At 43.2% G+C, this 24914-nt stretch overlaps 1 protein-coding gene across 5 annotated transcripts; it reads right to left on the bottom strand.

Annotated features, from left to right (window-relative positions):
• Positions 1 to 12196: 12196 nt before the first annotated feature.
• PRNP (prion protein) lies at positions 12197 to 23614 on the bottom strand. 5 transcript variants are annotated; one of them, XM_060122462.1, is made up of 5 exons: positions 23470 to 23614; positions 20693 to 20791; positions 18450 to 19177; positions 13149 to 13857; positions 12197 to 12461 (listed from the first exon to the last, which is right to left on the bottom strand). In XM_060122462.1, the coding sequence occupies exons 4-5, from the start codon at positions 13845 to 13847 to the stop codon at positions 12375 to 12377; spliced, it is 786 nt and encodes a 261-aa protein (XP_059978445.1). In that variant the 5' UTR covers positions 13848 to 13857; positions 18450 to 19177; positions 20693 to 20791; positions 23470 to 23614; the 3' UTR covers positions 12197 to 12374. The 5 variants fall into 5 exon arrangements, with proteins under 5 accessions (XP_059978445.1, XP_059978444.1, XP_059978446.1 ...); XM_060122461.1 differs by lacking the exon at positions 18450 to 19177; XM_060122463.1 differs by lacking the exon at positions 18450 to 19177 and having other exon boundaries at positions 23474 to 23519.
• Positions 23615 to 24914: the final 1300 nt, after the last annotated feature.

Genomic DNA, 24914 nt, shown 5'->3' with positions numbered 1-24914 from the left:
AGGACTGTGACATATTTCTCTCCAACATGAATAATAGAAAATTATGTGGATTAAAAAAAAAGCAACAGGGAAAGACTGAGTTCTAGAATGCATGAATGGATCATTATTATAGCAAATCCTTGTCTGATTAGATCTTGGACTTTTCTGAAAACATTTAGAAATAAATAAATTGATCGTTAAGATAGGAGATGCCATGGCAAAACAACTGTATCCAGAAAGGTTAGTGTGTGGGAAGATCACCCACCATATCTTGGCTTCTTGAAGATTTATCAAGTGTCTGTTATGTGGGAAAGCATAGAGATGAATAGGGCAGGTAACGTAGCTCATGGCCTAGTGGTAGAGAAAGAATTGAAATGTGTTTTGGAATAAAATACTTACTAGATAGCTGTGTAGCTGTCTAAACAGCCATACTCAATATTTTCTTTTTATTGAAGTCTACTATACACACAGAAAGCTGAACATATCCTAAGTATACAGCATTATGTAGTTTTACAAACTGAATACACCCATGTAACACACACCAAGATTAACAAGATGAACATGACAAAGCTCAAAGCCTCCTATCTCTCCATCAGGTCACTGCCCCTCCCCTATCCTGACCACTGTCCTGACTCCTTACACCACAGATTAGTTTTGCCTGCTTTTGTACTTCATATAACTAGAATTACATAAAACACAATCTTTTGCATCTGTCTTGCTCAAATTACATGTGAGATTCACCCACATTGGGTGTAGTTGTAGCTTGTTCATTTCATTGTGAGACTTCTCCATTCCCCTGTTGGTGGGCGTTTGGGTGGTTTTGGCATGAAGAGCACTGCCATGAACATTCTTGCACATGTCTTTTGGTGGACCTGTGATCACTTCTCTGTTGGATGTATACTCTGATAGGTAGACTTGCTGGGTCATAGCATATGCCTACGATCAGCTTTTATATTCTTAGAATTTCTATTATTGCCTTGTGCAAACCTTAAGTATCACCTTCCTCTATGGCTTGCTCACTCTTCCCAAGCACAGTTAGGGGTCTTCACGTGGGTTCTCATAGCACTTGGCACATAGCCAGCTAGTCATCTGGAGCATTCCCTTGCTGTTCATATGTTCAGCTGAGCACACAGAAGTTGAAGGACTGTGTTTCATCCGCATCTCTTTGCCCCACATCTAGCACAATGCCTAGAATCCAGATGCATCTAGATTCCCTTTATCTCTTCCTTATCAGTGGCCTGGTTGAGGACACGGTTGTCAGAGCTGCACATTGATCAAAGCTGCCAAGGTGGGCTGTGCACCAGAGGGCAGGCTCAACACTCCAAATCGCAGCAGGTCCGGATATATAAAGGCAGCAAGAGGAAATTTAACAAGGATAAATGCAACAGTTTTATAATTTAAAAAAAAGAAAATCAAGGGCAGCATGGTGAAGACCTGTCATGGTGGTAGTTGAAACTCCATGGCAGACAGTTGTCTAGAAGAGCAGTATGAGGCACAGGGTGAGCAAACACTTGCAGAGCATAGGCTGCACTAATCAAAAGGTCATTTCCTCTGCAGTCTCTGCCCTTCCCTGCTCAGGCCACAGCTGGTGTTTGGAGCTGGGCTGTGGGGGATTGATTCAGGGCAGGGAGGTGGGAGGAGTGGGAGGGAGTGAGTGAGGGTTGAGAAGTGAGGAATTCCTTCGTGGCACATCAGGGATCACTGAAGGCAATTACTCATCTTGGGCATCACTAAATGTTTGTGGAATAGGATGCTCATAAGTAAGAAGATAGAGAACCACTGAAGATTTAGAGCAGGGGTAACAGCATGAAGGCTTTGCTTTAAGTTGATCCAGAAAGGACTGGACTGGGAAAGGGCTGAAACTTCCACCCAAAGATTCTAAGAAGGGCAGAGGACGCCAGACTAAGCCACCATGTTGAAGTTCCTCATTCAGCCTCCCACCACTTTTCTCATGTTTTTGTAAAGCATAATAATTAAAGCATAATTTGATCTGTGGTTTGTCTTCTCTCCCTAATATGCAGGAAAATGTCCAAAAGGAGAAAGGCCTTCCCCAGAGTGAGGTTACCTGGAGCAGGTGAGAGGGGCCATGTACTGTGTCAGGGCAATGACACCTTCATTATCCACAGTGCCCTTCATTCTTAGGAGGGACCCTGGGGATGCTGCAAAGAGAGCGAGTGTGAACTCGAGACCCAGGTTCTCATTCCCACGCTGCCATTCTCTGCCTCTGGTGGTCAGTTATCATCCGTCAGAGGAGACCTTAGCCTTCTCTGTCATGTAAGCAGCACTTTGTCTCAGAAAACAAATGGCATCTTTGGGGCAGGTGGAAGCTCACACTGAGAATCAGTTTTCACATCTGTGCAAGAGGTATCACTCTGCCCCACCCCACCCCCATCCCAAACTAGGGCTTATCAGACACTGCTTGGCACTGTTGGAATCACAGAATTCAATATAAATCTTTTGCCTGAAATATTATAAAGGGAAGTAAGCTAAGGCCTAAGAGCTGCTTTGAGTGCATGGGCATGTGTTAATTATTGGCCTGCTAGAAATACTAATGAAGGATTTACTGCTATGAAGGCAACTAACAAAGGCTGAAGAGGTTGGTTCCAAAGGCTGGGTCTGTGATGGCTTTCAGCCAGGAGAAAATCAAAGCACTATCAAGACAGTTCACATTTGGTGGGGAAATTAGTGGTCAAGCTGCAGAGCTTATCAAACTGGACAATGCAGGGAGAGGTCACTTCTTGATATTAATGGCTGTAGGGACCAGATTCACCAGCAGATGGGAATGAGGGACCCAACATTGTAAAGAAAAGTATTTACTGAAGTATAACATGAGTACAGAAAAATCTACATTCATAAGTGCAGGATTCAAAAAATTTTCACAAACTGAACAAACTTTTGTAACCAGCAGAACATTCTAAGCCCTTATGCCCACCCCCACCACCCACCCAAATGGTACCCACTGTTCTGACTTCCAATGCCCAAGCTAGTTTCACCTGCTTTTGTATTTTAACAAATGGAATCATGCAATACGTGCTCTTTTGTTGCTGGTTATTTTTGCTCAGCATTATGTTTGTGACATTCATCAGTGTTGTCGTCTAGAAGTGTTATTTTTCAATTCTCATTCCTGTATGATATATGGCTATATAAGTAGGCCACAATTTATTTATCTCTTCACCTCTTGATGGATATTTGGGTTGCTCCTCACTTGGAGCTATTATGAATTCAGTTGCTTTGAAAATTCTTATGTACATCTCTTGGTGAACATAGCTCTCATTCTTGTTGGGCAAATCCTCAGGGACAGAGAGGCTGGGTCATCGAATAAGTGTCTTTTCAGTTTTAGTAGAAGCTGCCAATCAATTTGCCAAAGTTGTTCAACCAATTTAGATGCATCTGCATAAGAGGTCTCCAAGGTTCCTCTTGCATCTGCTACATGCCGGCCCCTCTGTACAGGAGACTTCTTTTAATTCTTTGCACCATTGTAGGAAAGGTGCTCAATGGAGAAATTTTGTTGTGTTGTTTAAATAAACAGTAACAACAGTTTGGTAATTTATAGTAGAGCTTAGAACAAAGCATAAAGGTTAGGGGAGATTAGGCCTAACTTCGTCCTGCTAGTTGCAGGGGTTCTTAACCTGGAAGGGGGCTGTCCATGGTTAGAATTTGGAAGATACATGAACTTAGGAAAAACCATCACATCTTTATTTCCACTAACCTCTACCTGAAATGTAGGCTTTCCTCCATGAAAAATGTAGGTAGCAGACACAGTAGCATTATTGTACTTGTGACCATAACCCACTAGAATCACAGATGTTTTCAGGTCACATTACAGGTAGGGTGGCCAACTGTCTCAGTTTACCAGCGATTGAGGGGGCTCCCAGGACATGGGAATTTCAGTGCTAAAATGGGAAGTATGGGGCAAATCAAGACAAGTTGGTCACCCTAATTCCAGGTTTAGCAAATCTCAAAATATCCCTTACAGTTATCACTGTGAAGTCATTCGGCCCACTAGTAGATCTTATTTAGTGAGTTTTAGATATTTACGTTTAATCAGTGTAAAAATGTTTTGATAACTCTATTTCAGCATAATTGGTTTCCTATGTAACCTCTGTATTTTATGCATTTAAAGCCATTATTCTGAGTAGGGTCCGTATGCTTCATCAGACTCACAAAGTGGTCTGGCAGGGATAGACATTTCAGCTGGGTCTTGATGTATTAACAGGAGTTTGTCAGGTGGAGGGGGGCAAGGAGGACATTTCAGGCGGAGGGAACAGCATGAGAAAAGGAATGGAGGCATCCTGAGAGTGCCTCTAAGGCACAATAAGGTAAGACTTCATGATGTGTTTGAATATACCTTTAAAAATTATTCTTGGGGTAGTGATGGTGGTAAGCTGTGATTGCCAGTATGAAACAGCCCTTTCGTTCAGTGTGTATGACGATAGGTACCAGGCAAGGGTTATCAGAGTGCAGAGGAAGTGGTGATCATTGCAGTGGAAGTCTGCAGATAAAACTGTCTGGAAGGAAGACAATGAGACTAGTTTTTGGAGGGAAGTGAGGATGGGCAGGGGGTAGTGTCTTATTTCAGGTGTGCCAATGGAGGACCAGATTGCCACTGAGAGGGCTGTAGGGAGGAAGACACAGAGAGGGAGAGTTGATGTCTTTGATGTTCTTCTGGATTTCTTTCACAACTGTTTCTGTCCTGCAAATTTTTTTCATCCGACTCAGCTTTATGGTCTGTAGGAAGGGCTAGCACTGAACAATGCCTTCTCTTTTCTAGCCCTGGATGATGGTCACTGCCAGGGGAACAATCCGCCCAGCACAGATATGTCTCTACTAGCAGTTCACACTCCATATCCAGCTCTACAACAGATGTCTTGACTTCAAGAGTTGACCAGGTCCTCTCACCCCTTCACTTTAGTTGCCATATGGAAACATTTAGAATTTTCCAACTGGACATGAACCAATACTCCTCTTATATTTTCTGATCTCCTGACCTCAAGTGGAAGTGACATATAGGTATGAAATGACACACAGGAAAGGAGGATCAGGTATAAACTTGGGAGGGAAAACCAAATAGAAGGAAAGCCAACGGAGGGAAACCCAAAATATCACATGCATTATTCAGATGGGTTCTTAAGTGATATAGCAAGGTCCCTGAACAGGGCAAGCAGGTCAAGTAAACAGGGATGTAATGTGGGCAGCTCAGAAGCTAAGGCTCATATGAAGGCCTCCATTTCTCAAGGCCTGGTATTCACACCATCCAGTCTTGCCAAAGACTTAGCTCATAGCATGAGAGGGTGTGTCCTTATTCATCTGTGTAACTTCCCTACTAGGTGGAGAGGAAACAGCTGGGGCTACCTCTGCTGGGCAGATTGAGAAGTCAAGAGGAATGCCATCTTTGGGGAAAAGGGTAAAGTTTCCACCAGGTGGATGAAAGTTGTTGAAACAGTTTGTAGGAGGAGTAACTTGTAATGTAGTAGAAAAGGCAATCATCACAAAAACTGGTGCACGAAACAACTTCCAGGTCCTTCATTCATTTTTCAAAGACCATAGCTTTTTCTTGAGGAAATTTTAGTATTCAATGCTGAGTAAAGGGGGTCGAATTTTCTCCACATACAGGTAACAGATTTATTTCACCTGGTAACAATTCTTTCAACTCTTGACACCGGCAGGTCCTCTATAATAACATATTGCAGGAGGGGCAAGCAGGTTCAATCATTCTGTGGTTAACTATTGTGGTGGTCACCTTTTTAAAGGCAAAGAACGTTGTATTACATCTTTCAGCTTTCATTGATTAGGCTTTGATTCTGTGGCCAGAAAAGGCTTTGGACCCAAGGCTATTAGGAGAATAACAAGTGGGCTGAAATGTTCTTATAACAATTAAATTTCAAACAAGTGCCCGAACCTCCCTCTACCCTCTCATCACTTATATTCTTAGGTAGGTAATTCTATGCTTAAAAAAAGTTTCATTGAGATATAATTCAAATACTATGGAATTCATCATTTCACATTGTACAATTCAGTGATATTTAGTCCATTCACAAAGCTGTTCATTGTCACTATCTTATTCCAGAATATTTGTATCACACCAGAAGGAAACCCCACGTTCATTTGCAGTCACTTCTCATTATCCCCTCTCTTCAATTGCTGGCAATGAATAATCTACTTTCTGTCTCTATGGACTTGCCTATTCTGGATATTTCATATAAATGGAATCACACAATATTTATACTTTTGTGTCTGTCTTATTTCACTTAGCATCATGTTTTCAAAGTCCATTTACATTGTAGCATACATCAGAAGTTCATCAGCCTTTTTATGGTTTACACCCATTACCCTGGAGAACACAAATGCTCTTCCATTTGATATTGTGGTTTGACTATTGCAAACTAGGGGACGCTGAATAAAACAATGTTTCTGTTGTTCAAGTACTCTTCAGGTGATTTTGTCAAAAGCCAAGTCGTGGCTTTCACCATGCATTTTCCATAAGCTGGCTGGACAGAGCCAAACAGCCCAACCTGGTTTATTTATTGCATCTCCTGGCAAGTTCTGAGGAATGTGGCCACCCCAGCTGTGGGAATCAAATGAGCAGCAGAGCCACAGTGGGCCTCCTCCATGGGTGGCAGTGAAAAATCATTCTCCTAAAATTCTCAAAGCTAAGAATGGTCTCTGACATATTTACAGGGGGAATCTGGGCTTGACTGAGCATATCGTCATTCATCAAAGGTCCAGAGATGTTTCTTGAGGAAACATTAGCCCTGTCTGATGGCCTTAACTGGAGGTGAGAAACCCTTCTTCTGGGCTAGTCTGGTCCACAAAAATAGCCTTGGTATTTGCATGATGCCATGGAAATAACAAACCCATGATGTCTCATCACCTCCTGGAAGGCAGTACAGAGAAAAGAGTGGTTGGAGAGAAAAGGCCTCCTTGGAGGGCTGGAATAAAAGGAGATTCAGAGGGCTTCCCTGGTGGCACAGTGGTTGAGAGTCCGCCTGCCGATGCAGGGTACACGGGTTTGTGCCCTGGTCCGGGAAGATCCCGCATGCCGTGGAGTGGCTGGGCCCGTGAGCCACGGCCACTGAGCCTGTGCTCCGCAACAGGAGAGGCCGCAGTAGTGAGAGGCCCGCTTACCACAAAAAAAAAAAAAAAAAAAAAAAGGCGATTCAGAGACATGCAAGGGAATGGGGAAATAAGGCTGGACAAAGAAAACATGGTCTCCTTTCTCATTGAGTTCCTGGTCTGTGAGTCTAGCCAATGGCAAGACCACCTGCTGGGCCTGGAATCTGTGGGGTTCTCCCTGCACTTTGGAGTTGGGGCCTTGGGAAGATGAGCTGGAGCCATAAAGAAACCTGAGTGGGCCCGTTCCATGTGTGGACAGCCACCGTGAGCAGGGTGACGGGCATGCCTAGCATTCAGAATTTGGCAGCATTGCGGGGATAGCATCTTGCCAACTTTCTGTCGTACCCCCTGAATTATAGCTAACACTCCGTCTTATGTTAATTAAGTCATTATCAGTATAACGCTAAGCCAGGTGTGTTTGCAGTGTATTTGTGTGTGGGAGGAACATTATCTGGCCTAGAGTTTTAGATCTTCATTAGTATGAGCCAAACTAAACAACTTTGTTTGATTACGAAACTCTTCACTTTGTGTGAGCCATGGGGGCGTGGTGGCTGGATTTCAGGGGCTGTATCCAGAATGGAAGCATTTCTGTTTGCAATGGGCAGTAGGAGGTAAGCACCCTTGGCAATCCTAAGTGGATCGGTGGGCAGTGGCCCGGTCTTTTGAAGGCATAGAGTGATCCAGATAACGGTGTAGTGTGTGAATGTGGGGCACCCAAAAGGCCCTCTTAGTCCTGGGACTGCCTTTGAGCTGTATTTAGAGTGACACTGACATACTGCTATGACATTTCTTGATAGGTGTTGAAGTCCTAGTCCCCAATACCGAAAAATTACTGTATTTGGAGTTAGGGCCTTTAAAGAGTTAATTTAAAGTTAAATTAAAATGAAGCCGTTTTGTAAAGCAATTATACTCCAATAAAGATGTTAAAAATTTTAAAAAAGGAAAAAATGACACCGTTAGGGTGGGCCCTAATCACATTTGATGAGTGATGTCCTTATAAAAAGAGATTAGGACACAGAGACACACAGAGGGAAGACGGTGCGAAGACACAGGGAGAAGATGTCCGTCTACAAGCCAAGGAGAGAGGCCTCAGAAGAAACCAACCCTGATGACACCTTAACCTCAGACTTCCAGCCTCCAGAACAGTGAGAAAATAAATTTCTGTTGTTTAAGCCCCTCAGTTTGTGGTATTTTTTTATGGCAGCCCTAGCAAACTAATCAAGATGGTATATTCAACAAGAAAGGCAATGAAACAAGGTCCTGTAAAGTTTTCTGAAATGATTGGGTTGAGTAAGGGTGTTAAAGGATGGAGTTACTGAAAACTGTTATCTTTACCCAATATAAAGATTAAGATAATGACCTTGCTTTTGTTTATTGTTTGTTTTTAGAGAAGGAGGGAGGAAAGATGTAGGTTTGCCAGAACAGTTACAGAGAAAAAAGCCCCCAGCCCCAATCACCCTGGTGGCCTACAGCCTGGGGGCTCCAGCAGGAGGTGACTCGTGCTCTAGGGCTCAGGGGACCATGGTTTGGTTAGAGAGGGCCACCAACCAATGGGTCCTGGCTGCAGGTCACCTCTGAAATAATACAAGGGAGGCATGTATGGGAGTGATGGAGGGTCTGTCTAGGGAAGGAGGCATTTTAGGCTGAGATTGCTTTTAGGATTTCTGACCCTTCCTTCAGATTCCCCTTGGAGTCAACTGAGTCCCCTCAAGCTGGAGCCCTGCAGAAGACCAGGGGGCGCCCTTCACAGAGGCTATGGGTTGTACACAGTGCCCGAGGCCTGGCACCTTTGAGCCAAACCCTTAAATATCATCACAAACCAAAGGCAAAGAGTTTCCACAATGTACTTTTGTGAATATACTATTTGTGTGACCTTGGACAAGTGACAGAATGTCTCTGGGTCTGAGACTTCCCGCAGGAGCAGTTAACTAGCTCTGTTTGGCTCTGAGATAAGATAGAAGCTGACTTCACTGCTGCCTGCAGGTGGTTGATTCTTTTAACTCAGGCCAGGCAGGAGGATTGTGCTGTGAAAGCAGGAGAGGCAGCACTAAGGGCTAAATCAAGAGAAGGTAGACTCCCTGCTGGCCACTCCCCACTCCCCCTGAGCCTTCAGTGCTTCTCCAGAGTCTTGGCCAGGGTTAGAAGAGATGACTTGGGCCTCTAGGCCCTTGTTTCTCGGTGTGGTCCTGGGACCAGCAGCATCACATCACCTGGGAGCTTGCAGAAACACCAAATCTCCGAGCCCACATCAAACTTGTGGCCTCAGAACTGCATTTTGACAAGGTTCTCAGGTGATGTGCATGCCCATCAGAGTTTGAGAAGTGCTACATTTGCAGGGTGGGTACCATTCCAGGTTTAGCTGTCTCTCACTAGTGGTGGGCCTCAGGACTCACCTGTGCTTCCAGCTTTTCAGGCAGCAGGTGTTAACCACCTCCTTACACCTCCATGGCCTTTCATCCTTAGAGCTCCCATCTTTCTCCTCCCCAGGGAGAGTTCCAGTCAGGTTTTTAGTCTCCCTAACAGCTCTGTATTTCAGGGCCAGGCCACCTTCTATTTCCTTCACATCTTCCTGTAGAGCAGTGGAGCTCCATGTGCAATCTCCACATCGACAGCAGCATTGCCAGGGAGTTTGTTAGAAATGTACATTCTCAGGTCCTACCCTGCACTCCAGAATCAGAAACTCTGCAGTGGGGCTCAGCAACCTGTGCTGAACAAGCTTCCAGGAGGTGCCAATGCAGGATATAGTGTGAGAACCCTGAGGGCCTTGTGTCAGTGAGGTTTCACAGAACCAGCATGGCACCATCTAGGAACTTGTGAGAAATGCAGAATCTTGGGCCCCAGTCAGTGCAGATTGGTGAGCACATTCAAATTTGAGAAGCATTGCTCCAAGGCAAGAACAGAGCACCGGCTCTGGAGGAAAGGACAGATGTACCAAGGCAGACGTGAATCTTGTAGACTGGGTGTACGCAGTGGAAGGCGTGGCTTCCTGGAGAACAGGGGTAGGCCTCACAGGAGTGGGGCAAAGGATGGAAATGTAAGCTTAATGCAGGAGGAGCTGAATCCTCCAGTTTTGAAGAGCCAGAGAGGAACTGACCTTTCTCAGGTGGAAATGAACTGTGTAGGTCAGTCATGCTTAGACCAATGCAAGGTCAGGGCCTGAGCCTGGGGAAGCTCAGGTTCTTGCCAGATTAAGGCTCCCACTAGGGTGGGAAGCAGTACAGACCCCAAATCCCTTCCAAAGGCAGGGGACACTTATTTGGCTTTAACCCCAGAGAGAAAGGAAGGGAAACAAAGGTTGACACCTGACACTTCTCTGGAAGAACCCTCTGTGAGGGTTAGACTCAGTTATTTAAAATTGATTTAAATTTTTTTTTAGTAAAAATTCCTTTAGCACAACTCATAGTAGTTGGAAGTAACAGGAAGAAAACATGGTGGCTGAGAAAGATACAGATGTGTATCATTCACTTTGGCCCTCCAAATACCTATGCTTTTAATGATTGAAGCCTTCTCAGTGGGCTATTTTTGAGAAAGTACGATTGGCAGATAATGAATAGTTTGTTTTTAAATAATTAGAAATATGGTCAAAAGGGCTGAATGAAAATAGTCCTAGAAATTTTTGTTAATGATTAACTTGGAGTAATGCTTTTGAGTCTTTGTATATGTCATTTGTTTTAATAGTTTTGTGAATGATGGGGTTTCAAGATGTTTTTATCTTTTCATTTTTAATGCAAAGTTGATCCTCTGTTTAGATATTGAAGGATACTGGCATTTGCTAAGGTATTAATAAGTATTATGATTTCAACCACTGTCATTTTTTATGATTATTTCCTGCTGTTGGTAAATTACAGATGCAGAAGAAAACCTCTGTGAAGGAAAACTGAGAGCTGGTACTTCACACTTGTGAAGAAGAAAACATGAAAAATGAGTTGAAACCCTGTGACAAAGAAAAGTGGCCTGTTGACCTTACGGTGTTGAATTTCAATCCAAAGAGTGATTGTTACCAGGTCTCACAGTTTATAACCTGAGTTGGTGTTGAGGGCGGGGATGGGCATCAAGTAGATAATTTAGTTTGTTAAGTCTCATCTTAATCAAGAAAATCCTCTATTTCAAAATCCAGAACAGAAAAAAGCTTCCAGAATTCAAGGACTGTTTTCCTCTGCTGCAGAAGTGACTTTGCCAGGTACTTGTGGAAAAAAATGAAAAGGCAGCAGAGAATAGCTGGCATGTGACTGGGAGTAAGGCTGAGGCAGGATCAGGAGTGGGTGTGTGAAACATTGGCCACCACAAGCAGTGAATGCGCCACTTTGCTCAGATTAACCCCCAAAATGAAGCTGCCAACATGGGGTGCACAATGGTGAAGCACAACTGCAAACTTCAAGGAAGATGCTCCTTTTAGCTCCTGTTTAATATTAGTCAGATATTAAACACTTATAAACTTTTAATACAACAAAGCAAGTACATGCAAAGTTACAAATATAGAAAATATAAAGCACATGCGTATTTCAAATACCACTCTGTATTCTTACACAAAACTATTCAGTGCACATTGTAAGCCTAAGGACCACACAAAAGGGTTTCCTTTAAGTGTTATTAAATATTTAGTACCTTACAAAAACAGGTAATGCATTAGATAGTTCAGATGTTAATCGCTCTAACCAAAATTTCTAATTTTGTCATATGCAATATATATATATGTATATATATATATATAAATTTTTTTTTTTTTACATAGGATACCCACAAAGTGCAAGCCAGTAATAACAGTGCAGAATAGTAATGTAAATCTGCTAGGGGACAATATTGAACAACCCAGGGAATAATTTTACCTTACTTAAATAATGGTAACAGAATTGCTTTTTCCACTTTGAATGGATCATATTCCTACCATCTCTAACCTATTTTTCTTTTGGAATGCCTCCCTATTCTTTGATTCAAAAGCCAATTCCAGAAACTAAGGACCTGAATACCGTGTTTTTTTTTTTTTTTTAATACCGTGTTTTTTATAGCTGCTGTTTCCTCTATGTTAAAATCTCCTGGCTTCATCCAAACAATGTTAAAATCATTCTGCTTTCCAGGTACACAAACAAAAGAGATTTGCTCTCAGTGTCCAGAAGGTAGTTTAATTAAAGTATCTTCATTATCTATAGTTTACATTACTAAAGAAAAGAATACCACATAAAGGTGCTTTAAACATCCAAAATGGGAGGCTGTCTCCGAGGGCACCTCTTCCATATGCTGGAAATTTTTAGTCTCAGAAGCCTTTCATATTATGTTAGTTATGTTCATTCCCTGTGAAAATGTCCTCTGCCCTGAAGTCTAGTGTTGCACGAATATCCATTCTTGATGCAATAGCTGCTGTGTAACCCGTACTGCAAAATGCAAAACATCCTTACAGTTCTCTGCAGACACAGGACACATGCTTTCCACCGGGTTGAGCCTGGGCCCACAAGCTAAGGATTTCTAGTTTTATTTTTTGAATGAATATTATGCAGCCTCCTTCCAGATTTGGCAGAAATGCTGTCTGAACAGGGAAATGCAGTCCTGCAGGTTTTCTTAAAACAAATGAGGAAATTGCTATAAAATCACTGCTAAGATGGGGCATTAGTGTACTGAGCTCTAGCTGGAGAAGGAGCTGGAGGTATTTAGGCAAAGGTATTTGAAGACTGCTTTGAGAATTGTTTTAGCCTCAATCTGTTGCACTAGACAAAAAATAAGCCTAGATCAACCAATGATTATTTGCTGTTACACTTTTACCAGCTCAGCACTAGCGTTGGCCTATGAAGGATTAAATCAAATGGGGCTTGAATAAATAGCATTTCAGATCTACTTTCCATTTCCCAGTGCTGTAAGTGCTAAGGGTATTAACCTACAGGTGACGAACAGAGAAGCAAGAATGAGACACCACCACTAAAGGGCTGCAGGTAGATATCCCCTCCCCCAACCTGGTGAAGATTAAGATGATGAAAACAGGAAGGCCTTCCTCATCCCACTATGAGGAAAATGAGGAAAGAGATGAGGAGGATCACAGGAGGGGAGGAGAAAAGGATCACACTTGCCCCTCTTTGGTAATAAGCCTGGTATTCTCTCTGGTACTGGGTGATGCACATCTGCTCCACCACACGCTCCATCATCTTGATGTCCGTCTCAGTGAAGTTTTCCCCCTTGGTGGTGGTGGTAGTGACCGTGTGCTGCTTGACTGTGATGTTGACACAGTCATGCACGAAGCTGTTCTGGTTGTTATACTGATCCACTGGCCTGTAGTATACCTGGTTGGGGTAACGGTACATGTTTTCACGATAGTAACGGTCCTCATAGTCACTGCCAAAATGTATAAGGGGCCTGCTCATGGCACTCCCCAGCATGTAGCCGCCAAGGCCCCCTACCACCGCCCCAGCTGCAGCAGCTCCTGCCACATGCTTCATGTTGGTTTTTGGCTTACTGGGCTTCCACTGATTATGGGTACCACCACCTTGACCCCAGCCTCCACCACCATGGGGCTGTCCCCAGCCACCACCGTGGGGCTGACCCCAGCCACCACCGTGGGGCTGTCCCCAGCCACCACCGTGGGGCTGACCCCAGCCTCCCCCTCCCTGGGGTGGATAGCGGTTGCCTCCAGGACTGCCCTGTCCTGGGTATCGGCTCCCCCCAGTGTTCCATCCTCCTCCAGGCTTTGGTCGCTTCTTGCAGAAGCCCATGTCACTCCACGTGGCCACAAAGAGAACCAGGATCCAATTGGCTATGTGGCTTTTCACCATGATGACTTATCTGCAAAATAAAGAGGGTGTCAGCATTGTGTGTTTATGTTGAAAACACTTAACGTCTGCAGCATAATGACTGCATAGCAGTGGCATCAGCTATAAATGTTCTTGGTCATATATGTTCTTCACATTCCATGTCTGTTTTGCAACCCTTACAGCAAAAGTAATTGTAGGTAAAGGGTTAACACAGCTCTTTCTCCTTCTCTCAGGACAAATTTGACCTTAAGATAATTTCTGGCTCTGTTTCCTAGAAACTTGATAAAGGTGGAATGCCAGCAACATTGCTTATGATAAAAATAACCTCTGGTTGATACATTGTATCTAAACTGGAAGAAACTATTAACACCTGGTGGGTTTGCCATAGCTTTGAGCTTCTCTGAAGTAGTGATTTGGGCTGTTATGAGGGATATGAGCTCCTAGAACCTCCCGGGACCCTGGCATGGCCCCTATGGAAGTGATTCTAATGTCCAGTTAGGAACACCCCCAGGTAGGTGCTGAAATCATTAAATCATTTTCTAAATAGCTGGCTCATGTCCTCTTTCCTCCCGCAGGAATGTAAGCTGGAAATGTCTCTTTTGTTCACTGCTGTCTCCTCAGGGCCTGGCACAGAGCATATACACAATAGATACCTGTTAAGTGAAGGAATTAATATCCTCTGAACATATAAATGGCAACAAGAGTTTCCTCAAAGAAATTCTCAATACAATAAATTTTTGGAAACAGGAAATGTGCAAGATTCTGCAGGCCCACGTATAAATTCATTTTTCTCTCTATAGACAGAAACAAATGGGGCTGTTCAAAATGGGGTAAGGAAGGCTGTGTTCACAAGCTTTGCAGTCACTCACTCACTGAATGAGTCTTAGTTCAGCATTTAATGGTTCGTGAGTGACTTATTTTCTCCTAATTTTTGGTAGAAAAGACACATATCTTATATGAAAGGGCTAGCGTGGCCTAGGAATAAACAAAGTATCCTGCATGATAATTTATGAACCTTTGCAGAATGTACATTCATCAATTAAAAACCTCCTTTCAGATTGAAGACCTCATTCACCCTGGGTGCTTGGTGCCAAGAGCAGAGATTAAAGACATACAGTAGAATGATCATTAGTTTCTACTGTACCCCATGTCAAACCATATGCTCCAAAATACCATGTGCCACAAAACCAAAAATGGCATACGTTGTAATGCTGATAGTAGTCTTATCCCCAGCACTGGGACACCTTCAAATAAAAACGGCATCTAATATTATAAAATTATTTTTCATAACCTTCAGAACTAAAGACTAAATTGGATAATATTCAGAGGAAGACTGATTAAACAAATAAATGAATTAACATCATGTTTGTTTCTACTATCACTATTGAAATGTCTTGGTGTAAATAAAAATATATTTGAAAGTTATAAGCCCAGCTAAACTGCTCAGAATATGCCAATTAGGATTTTTGGAGGCTCTTTTGTGTAAGGTCAGAGGGACAGGGTCCTGGGATATGCTGACTGGCCTCAATCTCGCATCCATGTCTCCTGGCACTCAGTCTTCTGCAGGTCTGCTTCCCTGATCTATTTTCCATTTGCTAATGGGGCTCAGCTCTTGGCTTCCAGGCTGCTCACAATTCTGCTCAAACACCTCAGGGAATTCTGGAAAGCTTGGTGTTTGACGTGGAAGATGAAAGACTGGAAGAATCGAGGTGGCACCCAGATTTCTGGATTGGGCAATTGTGTGGACAGAACACGGAAGGTGGAGCAAGTCTGGAGGGAGACAAATGTGGTGTGTGGCTTTGGCAATGCCATTATCAAGCTACAATGCCATTATCAAGCTGCCTACTGGGACAAGAGATACCAGTAGGCAGTTAGCTTGGTGAGTCTGGAGCTGAAGAATGACCATGGACTGGAGATACAGGTAATAGGGCATAAGGGCCACGGGCATATGTTGCTGATCAGTACTTTAAAACTGAATATTAAAGTTGGATGATCATAAACTATGTTAAGACAAGATCATTTTAAAATCAGTTGAGAACAACAATAGCAACATTTAATTATAAAAAGCATAAAAATTAACAACTACATTTTGAAGCAGAGAATCATTTCTAAGGATAAGGACTCAAAACTTAATGAGACCTTGGAGAATCTTTCTGTTTGTGATAAAATAAGGAAGATCTTATATTATTTAATCCAAACTTCTCACTCTACAAATTAGCCACCAAGATTCAGAAAAGTCAAGTGACATATCTGTGATTACAGTGTTAATTAGTGAAATTGCTAGGAATAGAGACTAGGTTTCTGAATGTCTGGCTGTGCTACGACACTTCATATAAGATGCTCTCAGAGAACAGTCAGGTTGTGGCCTAACACTCTGGCACATTTCAAGACACTAAGTATTTGACAACAGTCAATACCTATTTATCACTAAGAAAAATACTCTTAGTAGACTAGGAATAGGAGGTAACTTCCTTAACTTAATAAAGATTATATAACTAAAACAGCAAACACAATAAGTAAGTTTTGAATGTAGTCCCTTTAAGATCAGAAACAAGACAAGGATGTACACTGCCACAGGACTGGAAGTCCTTCCAATGCCATATGCAAAGACAAAGAAGTAACTGGTGCAAGAACTCCAAGGAAAGAGCTCCAGCTGACATTATGTGGAATTAATGTGATCATAAACATAGAAAATTCAACAGACTCAACAGAGGTAACACGAGACAACTAGAGGGATAGGTTGTGGGATACAAGATTGGCCTACAAAAATCAGCATTTCTCTATACCAGCAATAATCAACTAGAAAAAAATTAATAAGATAGTAATAATTTCAACCCAAACTATAAAGTATCTAGGATTGACTTAAGACTGGGGAAAGAAAAATTGAACATTAGTAAAGAACAAAGAAGATGATCTGTAAACATGGAAAGGTTTTGGTTGGAACAACTTAGTACTATAAAGATATCAATTACCCCCAAATGAACTTATAATAATAAAATGACAATCAAAATTCCACCTGGATTTTTTGAGGAATTCAATAAACCCACAAGAGGTAAGAAATGTCCACAGGTAGCAAACTCAACCTTAAAAAAGAAGAGAAAAAAGGAGAGAATCTACTGTTATCAGACATTAAATCCTATTACAAAGTCATAGTAATAAATATGTAATAAATAGGGTAACAGTCTAGAAACGGACCTACAGATCAAAGGAAGGAGAATAGCAAGTTCAGATATAAACCCATGTATATATTCTTTAGTACAAACCTGATAAATGATAAATCGGACACCACAAATCAATGGAGAAGGAAACATTTGTTTAGCAGATGCTTCTGGGAAACTAGAGGAAAATAAAACTAGGACCCTAACACCACATGCAAAAGCAGACTCTAGAGACCTAACTCTGAAAAGTAAAAGTTTTATGAATTAAAAATCTTTGTGGGATGGATTGCCTTCTTATTAAATTATAAAAACAGATGTTAGAATCAATGCATTTAACAAATATTTATGGAACAGCTAGTACGTGCCAGTTTTTAAAGAAATAGAAAACTTGACGATAAACCATAGGAGAAATGGAGAAAAAAGTTACTGTACAATAGCCATTGATTAGTTTAACAAATATTTGTTGTCTTCTAAGGGTCTAGCATTGTGCTGTGGCTGAGGACACAGTGGTGAGTAAGATGTTTAGTTTGTGGGTTCAAGCACTAAGGAAGATAGGTATCTGGAACCTGAAAGACAGTGGGAAGCCATTAAAGGGTCTTAGGAGAATAACATCACAGGATCTTTTTCTTTTTTTTAAGAAAGTTCACCCTGTTGTGTAAGTAGAAAATTTGGGGGGCAAGAAAGGAAATGGTGAGACCACTTATAAAACGATTGAAGGAAGATGGTGGTGTGGCCTGGGACTGTGCCAATGCAGTTGAGGAGCTGTGAAAAAATGGGATGTATTTTGCAGAAAGAACCAATTAAGCAGATAGAGTGGATGGAGAAGTGAGAGTTGATCAGGTTTGTGGCTTTCACAGCCAGGCAGATGGTGGTGATGCCATCTATTGAAACAGAGGAAACTGATGGAGGGCCATGCTTGTGAGAGAAAATGAAGTTTTAGTTTGGACATACTAACTTTGCTACATCTATGAGCCATTCAAGTGGGAGTATCAATTCAGGCAATTTTTATAAGAATCTGGAACTCAGCAGAGATAAACACTTGGGCAGCTTCACCTGAGAAGTGCTGTTAATAGCCAAGGGAATAAAGGATCGAGATTCAAACTCCAGTATTCTGAGTGAAGGGCTCACACTCTTAGCTATCCAATCTCCAGCAACATGGGTGCCAAAAACCAAAAGAAAATACCACCAAGCTGATTTTGACAGTTTAGTAAAAGAAGAATACACTGTGACCAATAAGGATTATTTAGGAATACAAGGATGGCTTAAAATCACAAAATCAAGTAACCTATTAGTAGGTTAAGGAAAAAAACACAAAGATGCTCTGATGTTGAAAGTTTTCAATTAAAATCTACATACATTCCTGATTTTTTAAGGTTAAGCTGTCGAAAAAATTTCCATAGAACTAGAAAGTAATCCCTTTCCATCATCAAGAACAGCTATCACAGACACACAGCCCACACCCTACCTTAACTGAAAGAGGAAAGGCATTCTCCTTAATATAACGAACAAGACAAGAATGCAAGCAATTGCTGCTATTTTAGACTGTTATGGAGGTTCTAGCCAGGTATGATTTTCTTTTTCTTTTTTTTTGCCGTACGCGGGCCTCTCACTGTTGTGGCCTCTCCCGTTGCGGAGCACAGGCTCCGGACGCGCAGGCTCTGCGGCCATGGCTCACGGGCCCAGCCGCTCCGCGGCATGTGGGATCTTCCCGGACCGGGGCACGATCCCGTGTCCCCTGCATCGGCAGGCGGACTCTCAACCACTGCGCCACCAGGGAAGCCCTTTTCTTTTTCTTTTTAAATTTATTTATTTTATTTTTGGTTGCGTTGGGTCTTTGTTGCTGTGTGCGGGCTTTCTCTAGTTGTGGCAAGCAGGGGCTATTCTTCGTTGCGGTGCGTGGGCTTCTCATTGCGGTGGCTTCTCTTGCTGCGGAGCACGGGCTCTAGGTGTGCAGGCTTCAGTAGCTGTGGCACACGGGCTTCAGTAGTTGTGGCTTGCAGGTTCTAGAGCTCAGGCTCAGTAGTTGTGGTGCACGGGCTTAGTTGCTCCGCGGCATGTGGGAGCTTCCTGGACCAGGGCTCGAACCCGTGTCCCCTGCACTGGCAGGCAGATTCTTAACCACTGCACCACCAGGGAAGTCCCAGGTATGATTTTCTATCTGGAAAATCCAGGAAAATCATCCAAAATTGTGTCCTAGAATAAATAAGTGAGCTTATTAAGGTGGCAGCTTTTGAAATCAACATATAGAAGAGTGAATACTCAAATCAGTTGTAATTATTTAGAAGATTTAGTGTGGAAAAAAAATCCCACTCATAGTGGCAACAAAATATTCAAAATATCTAAGATTTAACCTAAAAATAAATAGACCTTTTAGGAAGAAAGCTGGAAGACTGGAAAAAAAGAGAAAGACAGACAATGTTTTTGGTTGGGAAAATCAAGACTGAAAGATACCAATTCACCTCCAAATAATCATAAAGTCAACACAATTTCAGTCCTAATTTAAAGAGGATTTTAAGGAATATGATGAAATGATACTCAAAATTAAGAAGACTAAAGAAATTATTTAACAGGAAGAAAATCTAGGGTATACTTGGCCTGCCAGGTACCAGAATGCATTGCAAAACTAAAATAAATAAGATCATGTGGCATTAGTGCATGAGCCGAATGGCAGAGCAATGGAACTAGAGAGAAGGAACAAAAAAAAGATCCATATATTATGCCATTCATCCTATTCCCATGGGGAATACATGGGACTAAGAGCCAGGAGGAACTTGTCCAGTGGTCATGTGCCAGGGGCCAAACTTCTGATACTTAAAACATGTTACACCCTTGACACTTAATTGGTTAAATTGGGAACTGGCACACCAAATAGTCCCCCTACCCCCGACTGCCCCGGAAAAATTTCCTGTCTTTCCTGAGCTAAGTGGAACTCATGTGTCATATTTTTATCTTTTGAGGTCATTGCCCCTTAAAGAGCCTAATGCAAGCTACTCAAAATTTTACAAACCGCTCTGGGGTGGGGGTTTTTCACTGGCACTGAGGCCTAGCCCTGGACTGAACAGGGCAAAGGGCCTGAACCTGATCCATCCTCAGAATTATGTGAACAGCTTGAAAAAAAAGCAACATTGCTAGAGCCTACCCTATACCCCAGGAGAATATGGTTAGAAGAAAAAGGATGAACAAACAGAAAATTCTCCCAAATGTAAGAATTACTACACATGCTATTCACTCAAGGATTATTTTGCTGCAGCCATCACAGCTTTAGATACAGGCATGTTTTGAATGTTTCACATGCAGCAGTTCACAACTGATAAAGCTGGCTGCCTTGGAAGAGGAAATAAGATCCGAAAAGAGAGACTGGAATAGATAAATTAAAACTACAGCTTGGAAAAACTGTCATCTCATAAAACCTTTTGTCAGTGTTAATTTAGTGCAGAAATGTTTGTAATGTTACTGCTTTTATTATACTATTTTTAAAATGGTTGCTTCCTTACATAACTCAGAATGATTCTAGAGAAAGCCCTTTCCCTGCAAAATCAAGATGATTTTACAAGAAAGGATGATATAATAGGTGTGGGTTACATATATAGATCCAAGTTGCCTCCAGAGCAAGGATTTGTGACCACAGCCTTTCGAGGACCTTATCTTCTGTGACAGTTGGGAACTTTCAACCATCACAAGACCAAAGGGATTCCACAGGGTACGTACATCTGCTTTGGCTCAGCTAAGTTGGATTTGTGTCCCTGGGAAGACAGAATGCTTCGGCTTGGCTGAAACTGTTCAGTTTTCAAATATATTCAGGAGTCCCTAAAAAAAAAAAAAAAAAAAAAAAAAAAAACAGAAAAGAAAAAACTAGAATTGATAAATAAATCTAAGAACTGATTCTTTAAATGAAAAACCCAATATATAAATTACTAAACCACTTATATATCTACTCAAGGAAAAAAACAAGATAATATTTGAAAAAAAGAAATGAGGTCAGCTCAAAAAAGCAGCAGCAAACATGACATTGAGCTCTCCCTCTCCCACACACAGAAAGCTGTGGGTCCATTTCCTTAAAAAAATTAACTATCAACTATTTTAAAGATGTTATTTAGAAAAGCAATATATCAACAAGAAAATTAAAATAACCTGTATTTCTATTAAAACTTCATTTTTATTCAGATTTTTCACATATACATTAATAAACTGCATCTGAGTAAGTAGATGCAGTTTAGTAATCTGTACTTTGACTTGTCAGTTTTTTCCAATATATCGCAGACAGGCTCCAAAATCATGACTTGATGGTTACACAATGTTCCTTGCAGTTAATGTGTCATGATTTTCTTAGCTGCTGCCCTGCTGTTATACACTTAGGTTGCTTCTCCGTTGGGTTTAATTTTAGATCATTCTGAATGTGTGTGCATATGGCTTTTTTTTTCCCTTTCCTGTTGTTTCTTCCATTGCAAGTAAATTCCCAGGAGTGGGGTTTCTGGGTCTTGGCTTAAATGCATCACCAGATTGCTTTTCACAAATTTCACACAGATTCACTATGTCCCCAGTGCAGTGTGACTAGGAAAAGAATAAAGGTATACATACCAAAGGTCAGTTTTACACAAACAGTTAATCTTGGCAAACTCCTGAAATAGGTATAATTTCCTCTAGCGTATGAATGGACAAAAGGAGGATGAGGAAATTAGGTAACTGGTCCCAAGCTGTGAAATGATTAGTTGCAGAGCCATCTTTCTAACCCCAAAGCCCTGTCACCTCCCAGGATAACTGAATATGCAAATTTCTAGGCAACCTTCCAGCAGTGGTTGCTGTTACTGTTGTTTTTGCTAATAGCTGCAAAATGATAATCCAGACTTACTTTAATTTGCATTGTATTCTATAAACGATTCATCATTTCACCATTTATCTTTTATAATCTCGATATTCTTTCACAAGTATGAAAAATTTGTGTCAGATAAAAACCATATACAAATCACATCCTAGCTCTGCTTTCTTTCCCTTTCTGTTTAGTCCTTTTTCATTGTAAGAGCTCCTCAGTGTTTGGGTAGGTAAAATTGTTCCTTTTCATTGGTGATATTTTTTTTTCTTCTTCAAATCTGAGACAGCTGTTGATTTTTCCAGAGATCTGACATTTTTATTCAATTTTCTGTTCCTATTTTTTCTGATAATTTGATTTGTGAAAATCTTTAATTCTATTCTACCTGGATTTTTTTTGCAAGGAAAAGGGAAACAATTCAAATGTTCAGCATGCTGGGAACTGCTTATTAAACCGTGATTGCTCTAAGCACAGGGAAATAACTCGGCCATGAGATGAGGATAATCATTATCAGCGAGGTGAAACTGCATTGTGTTGTGTACGAACTGGAGAAGAGGAAACTGCAAAACAGAACGCAGTGGCTTTGAGATGGTGAGGGTGGATGTGATGGTGGTGGGCTTATGATTTCAAAAAATCTATTTGCCACTGCTGATACAAATAGAAAAGGACAAAAACGAAAATGGACTGCAAAAATGGACTTCTTCCCGTTGTTCAATAATCAAACGTGAAGGTGCCACCCATACTAGCGGAGGAATGTGGTTCTCCGAGGGGCGCTGCCCGGCCCTGATCCCCGCTCTCGGAGTCCCCCCGACGGCCGAGTTCTCTCCTTCCACAGGGACAGTCGAGACGGCGAAAAGCAAAGCCTGTGAGTCCACCACACATGGGCTCGCAGGAGACACTCTGCCGCCTGCACCTGGACGTCTCAGGCCCGGGAGCGAGGGCGGGGTCGCCCCAAGACTCCGCCCGCCGAGGCCGGAAGCCCAGCTCACGCCAGCCTGTGCCGGTCCCCGGGGGTGCCAGAGACCCGCCCGCTGCTGCGTCCCAGGCACCGCCCGGCCGCGTGATGGCAGGCGGGGCCCCCTCTGGGGAGGAGGTCGGCGGCGGCGGCTGGGGAGGCCCCCAGACGCCCCGGGACTCCTCCCTAACGAGGCCCTGGACTCGGGTGGTCGGCCGCGTCCCCTCTGGGTATCGGGAGGGCCCAGACCCGCGCCTCTCCTTGGTCCTCCTCGCTGAGCGCCCCAGCGGAGCCCCTTTGCGGCCCTCGTTGGGTTCCGCGCGCCCATTCCCCGGACCTGTGGCCCCCTTGCCGGCGCTACTCGCCCATCCCACTCCCGCCGTGGACTTGCCTGGGAGGGGGTCAGACTCCTCGACACTACCCCCAACCCTCCAGAGGGGCCCCGGCCAGCCGCGGCCCCCGCCCCCATTCCGAGTAAATGGAGCTCGCCTAACCAGGAGGGCAAAACCAAGCCACGGCGTCCGAAAACCAACGAGCTCGCTGGGTAGGCCTGACACGTTGCGCGCCCTCCGGAAGCTCCCCGCCCTCCTCACTGTCAAGGTCGGCCTCCCGCCCGGACCCGGCCGTGCGCCCTCGCGCCTCGGCCCCAAGGCAGGGGTTCTGACTGCCGGCCTCTGCGCCCACAGCCCCAGCTGGGAGGTTAAAGGGCGATGCGGCTGTTACCTGCCTCTGCGGGAGAGAAGAAGCTCGCAGCTCGGCGGCTGTCAACGACTGGCGGCGAGGGCCGGCGTCAGCGCCGGGCAGAGGAAGAGACGCGGGGGCGGGGCCCGGAGGCGGCTGCACGCGCCCGGGGTTTACGCGCAGAGGCTCAGCCCTGCCAAACAAGCCCGGGAATCTGAGTCCCTGGGAAAAACGAGTTGGGATTAGCTTAGACGCGTGCGTCAACTAATATCGCCTCCCCGGCTGGCTCGTCACTCCTTGAAGTTGCTTATTGACTATAAAAATCATCTTTAAAGGAAAATTCGGCCCAAAGCCCCAGCTCCACGTTACGTAATGGAGAACACGAGAAATTGAAAGATTAGGGAATGAGAAAGCAATTTCTGGATCTTTGGTAACCAGAAATTTCTAAAGAGGAAGAAAATTCTGCTACACTGGATTGAGCCCAGTTTGTGAATTTACACATATATCCTTAAAATTTGAGGCCTAGAAAGGACATTAGCCATCACCTGTTCCTTCATTTACTCAGCTCCTGCTCACTATATGCAAAAGAGATGATTTAGATTATGATATTCACAAATGAGGAAAATGCTCTCCATATAACCATATAACAAGTCCACTCTGGACATTACCTGAGGTTTCTTGTATAAACATTGTGTATTCTTGATCATTATTCCTGCCAAGAAATTAGGTAGGGGTTTGTCTCATGTGAAGGATGGCAAATGATAGAAGACAGGCGTTAGGGTTAGGGGGATCATATACATTATTACCCAAATTGGGGCGCTTTTGAGAGTACCAATATTAATTAAGCCGGGTCAATAGGCATAATGGGAAAAATGAGACATCTAGTTCCCTTGTTATGGGCAAGAGGCTCCACTAAGCTTGTAAGGAAAGAGGTTTTAAAATATTGAGACACCCATTGGAAACAGGATTTGGTTTAAATACTTGTATCCCAGGGCGGCTCACTCAAGTGGGAGGGGACAAGTGAGGGAGGGGAGAAGCCAGGAGGATTGTGTAGAGTGGAGCGATGTGAAACAGCACTGGGGTGATGTTCATATGAATGTGGGTGAAAGAGTCCTGGTGATGTTTATATGAATGTGGGTCTGAAAGGTCTGCTTGGGAAGCGGAAATGAGAGGTAAAACATGACCATGGGATGGAGATGATTCAGTAACAGAACTGGATTGTGGCCAGTTAGAAATGAGTGTTAGGCAGCAGTGCCAGGGCAGTTTTCTGTCCAATCAGTCTTACATAATGATTAGGTTGACAGTGCTTTTAGAGCCTTACCTTCTTTCCTCAGAGATGGTTTATTGTGAGGTGAATTAGGGGCAGTGAAGCATCTCTTTGAGTCTTGAGCTGGGGTGGGGCTGGGAGTGGCTGACCAGATCAGACTGGGCAAGGGGCTGACTTTCCCCTGCCAGGAGGGGCCCAGTAAAGCTTGGTTAGAAGATGC

The sequence above is a fragment of the Lagenorhynchus albirostris genome, chromosome 15 (genome assembly GCF_949774975.1).
Source record: "Lagenorhynchus albirostris chromosome 15, mLagAlb1.1, whole genome shotgun sequence".
NCBI lineage: Eukaryota > Metazoa > Chordata > Mammalia > Artiodactyla > Delphinidae > Lagenorhynchus > Lagenorhynchus albirostris.
This window is presented reverse-complemented; position numbering and strand designations above follow the sequence as displayed.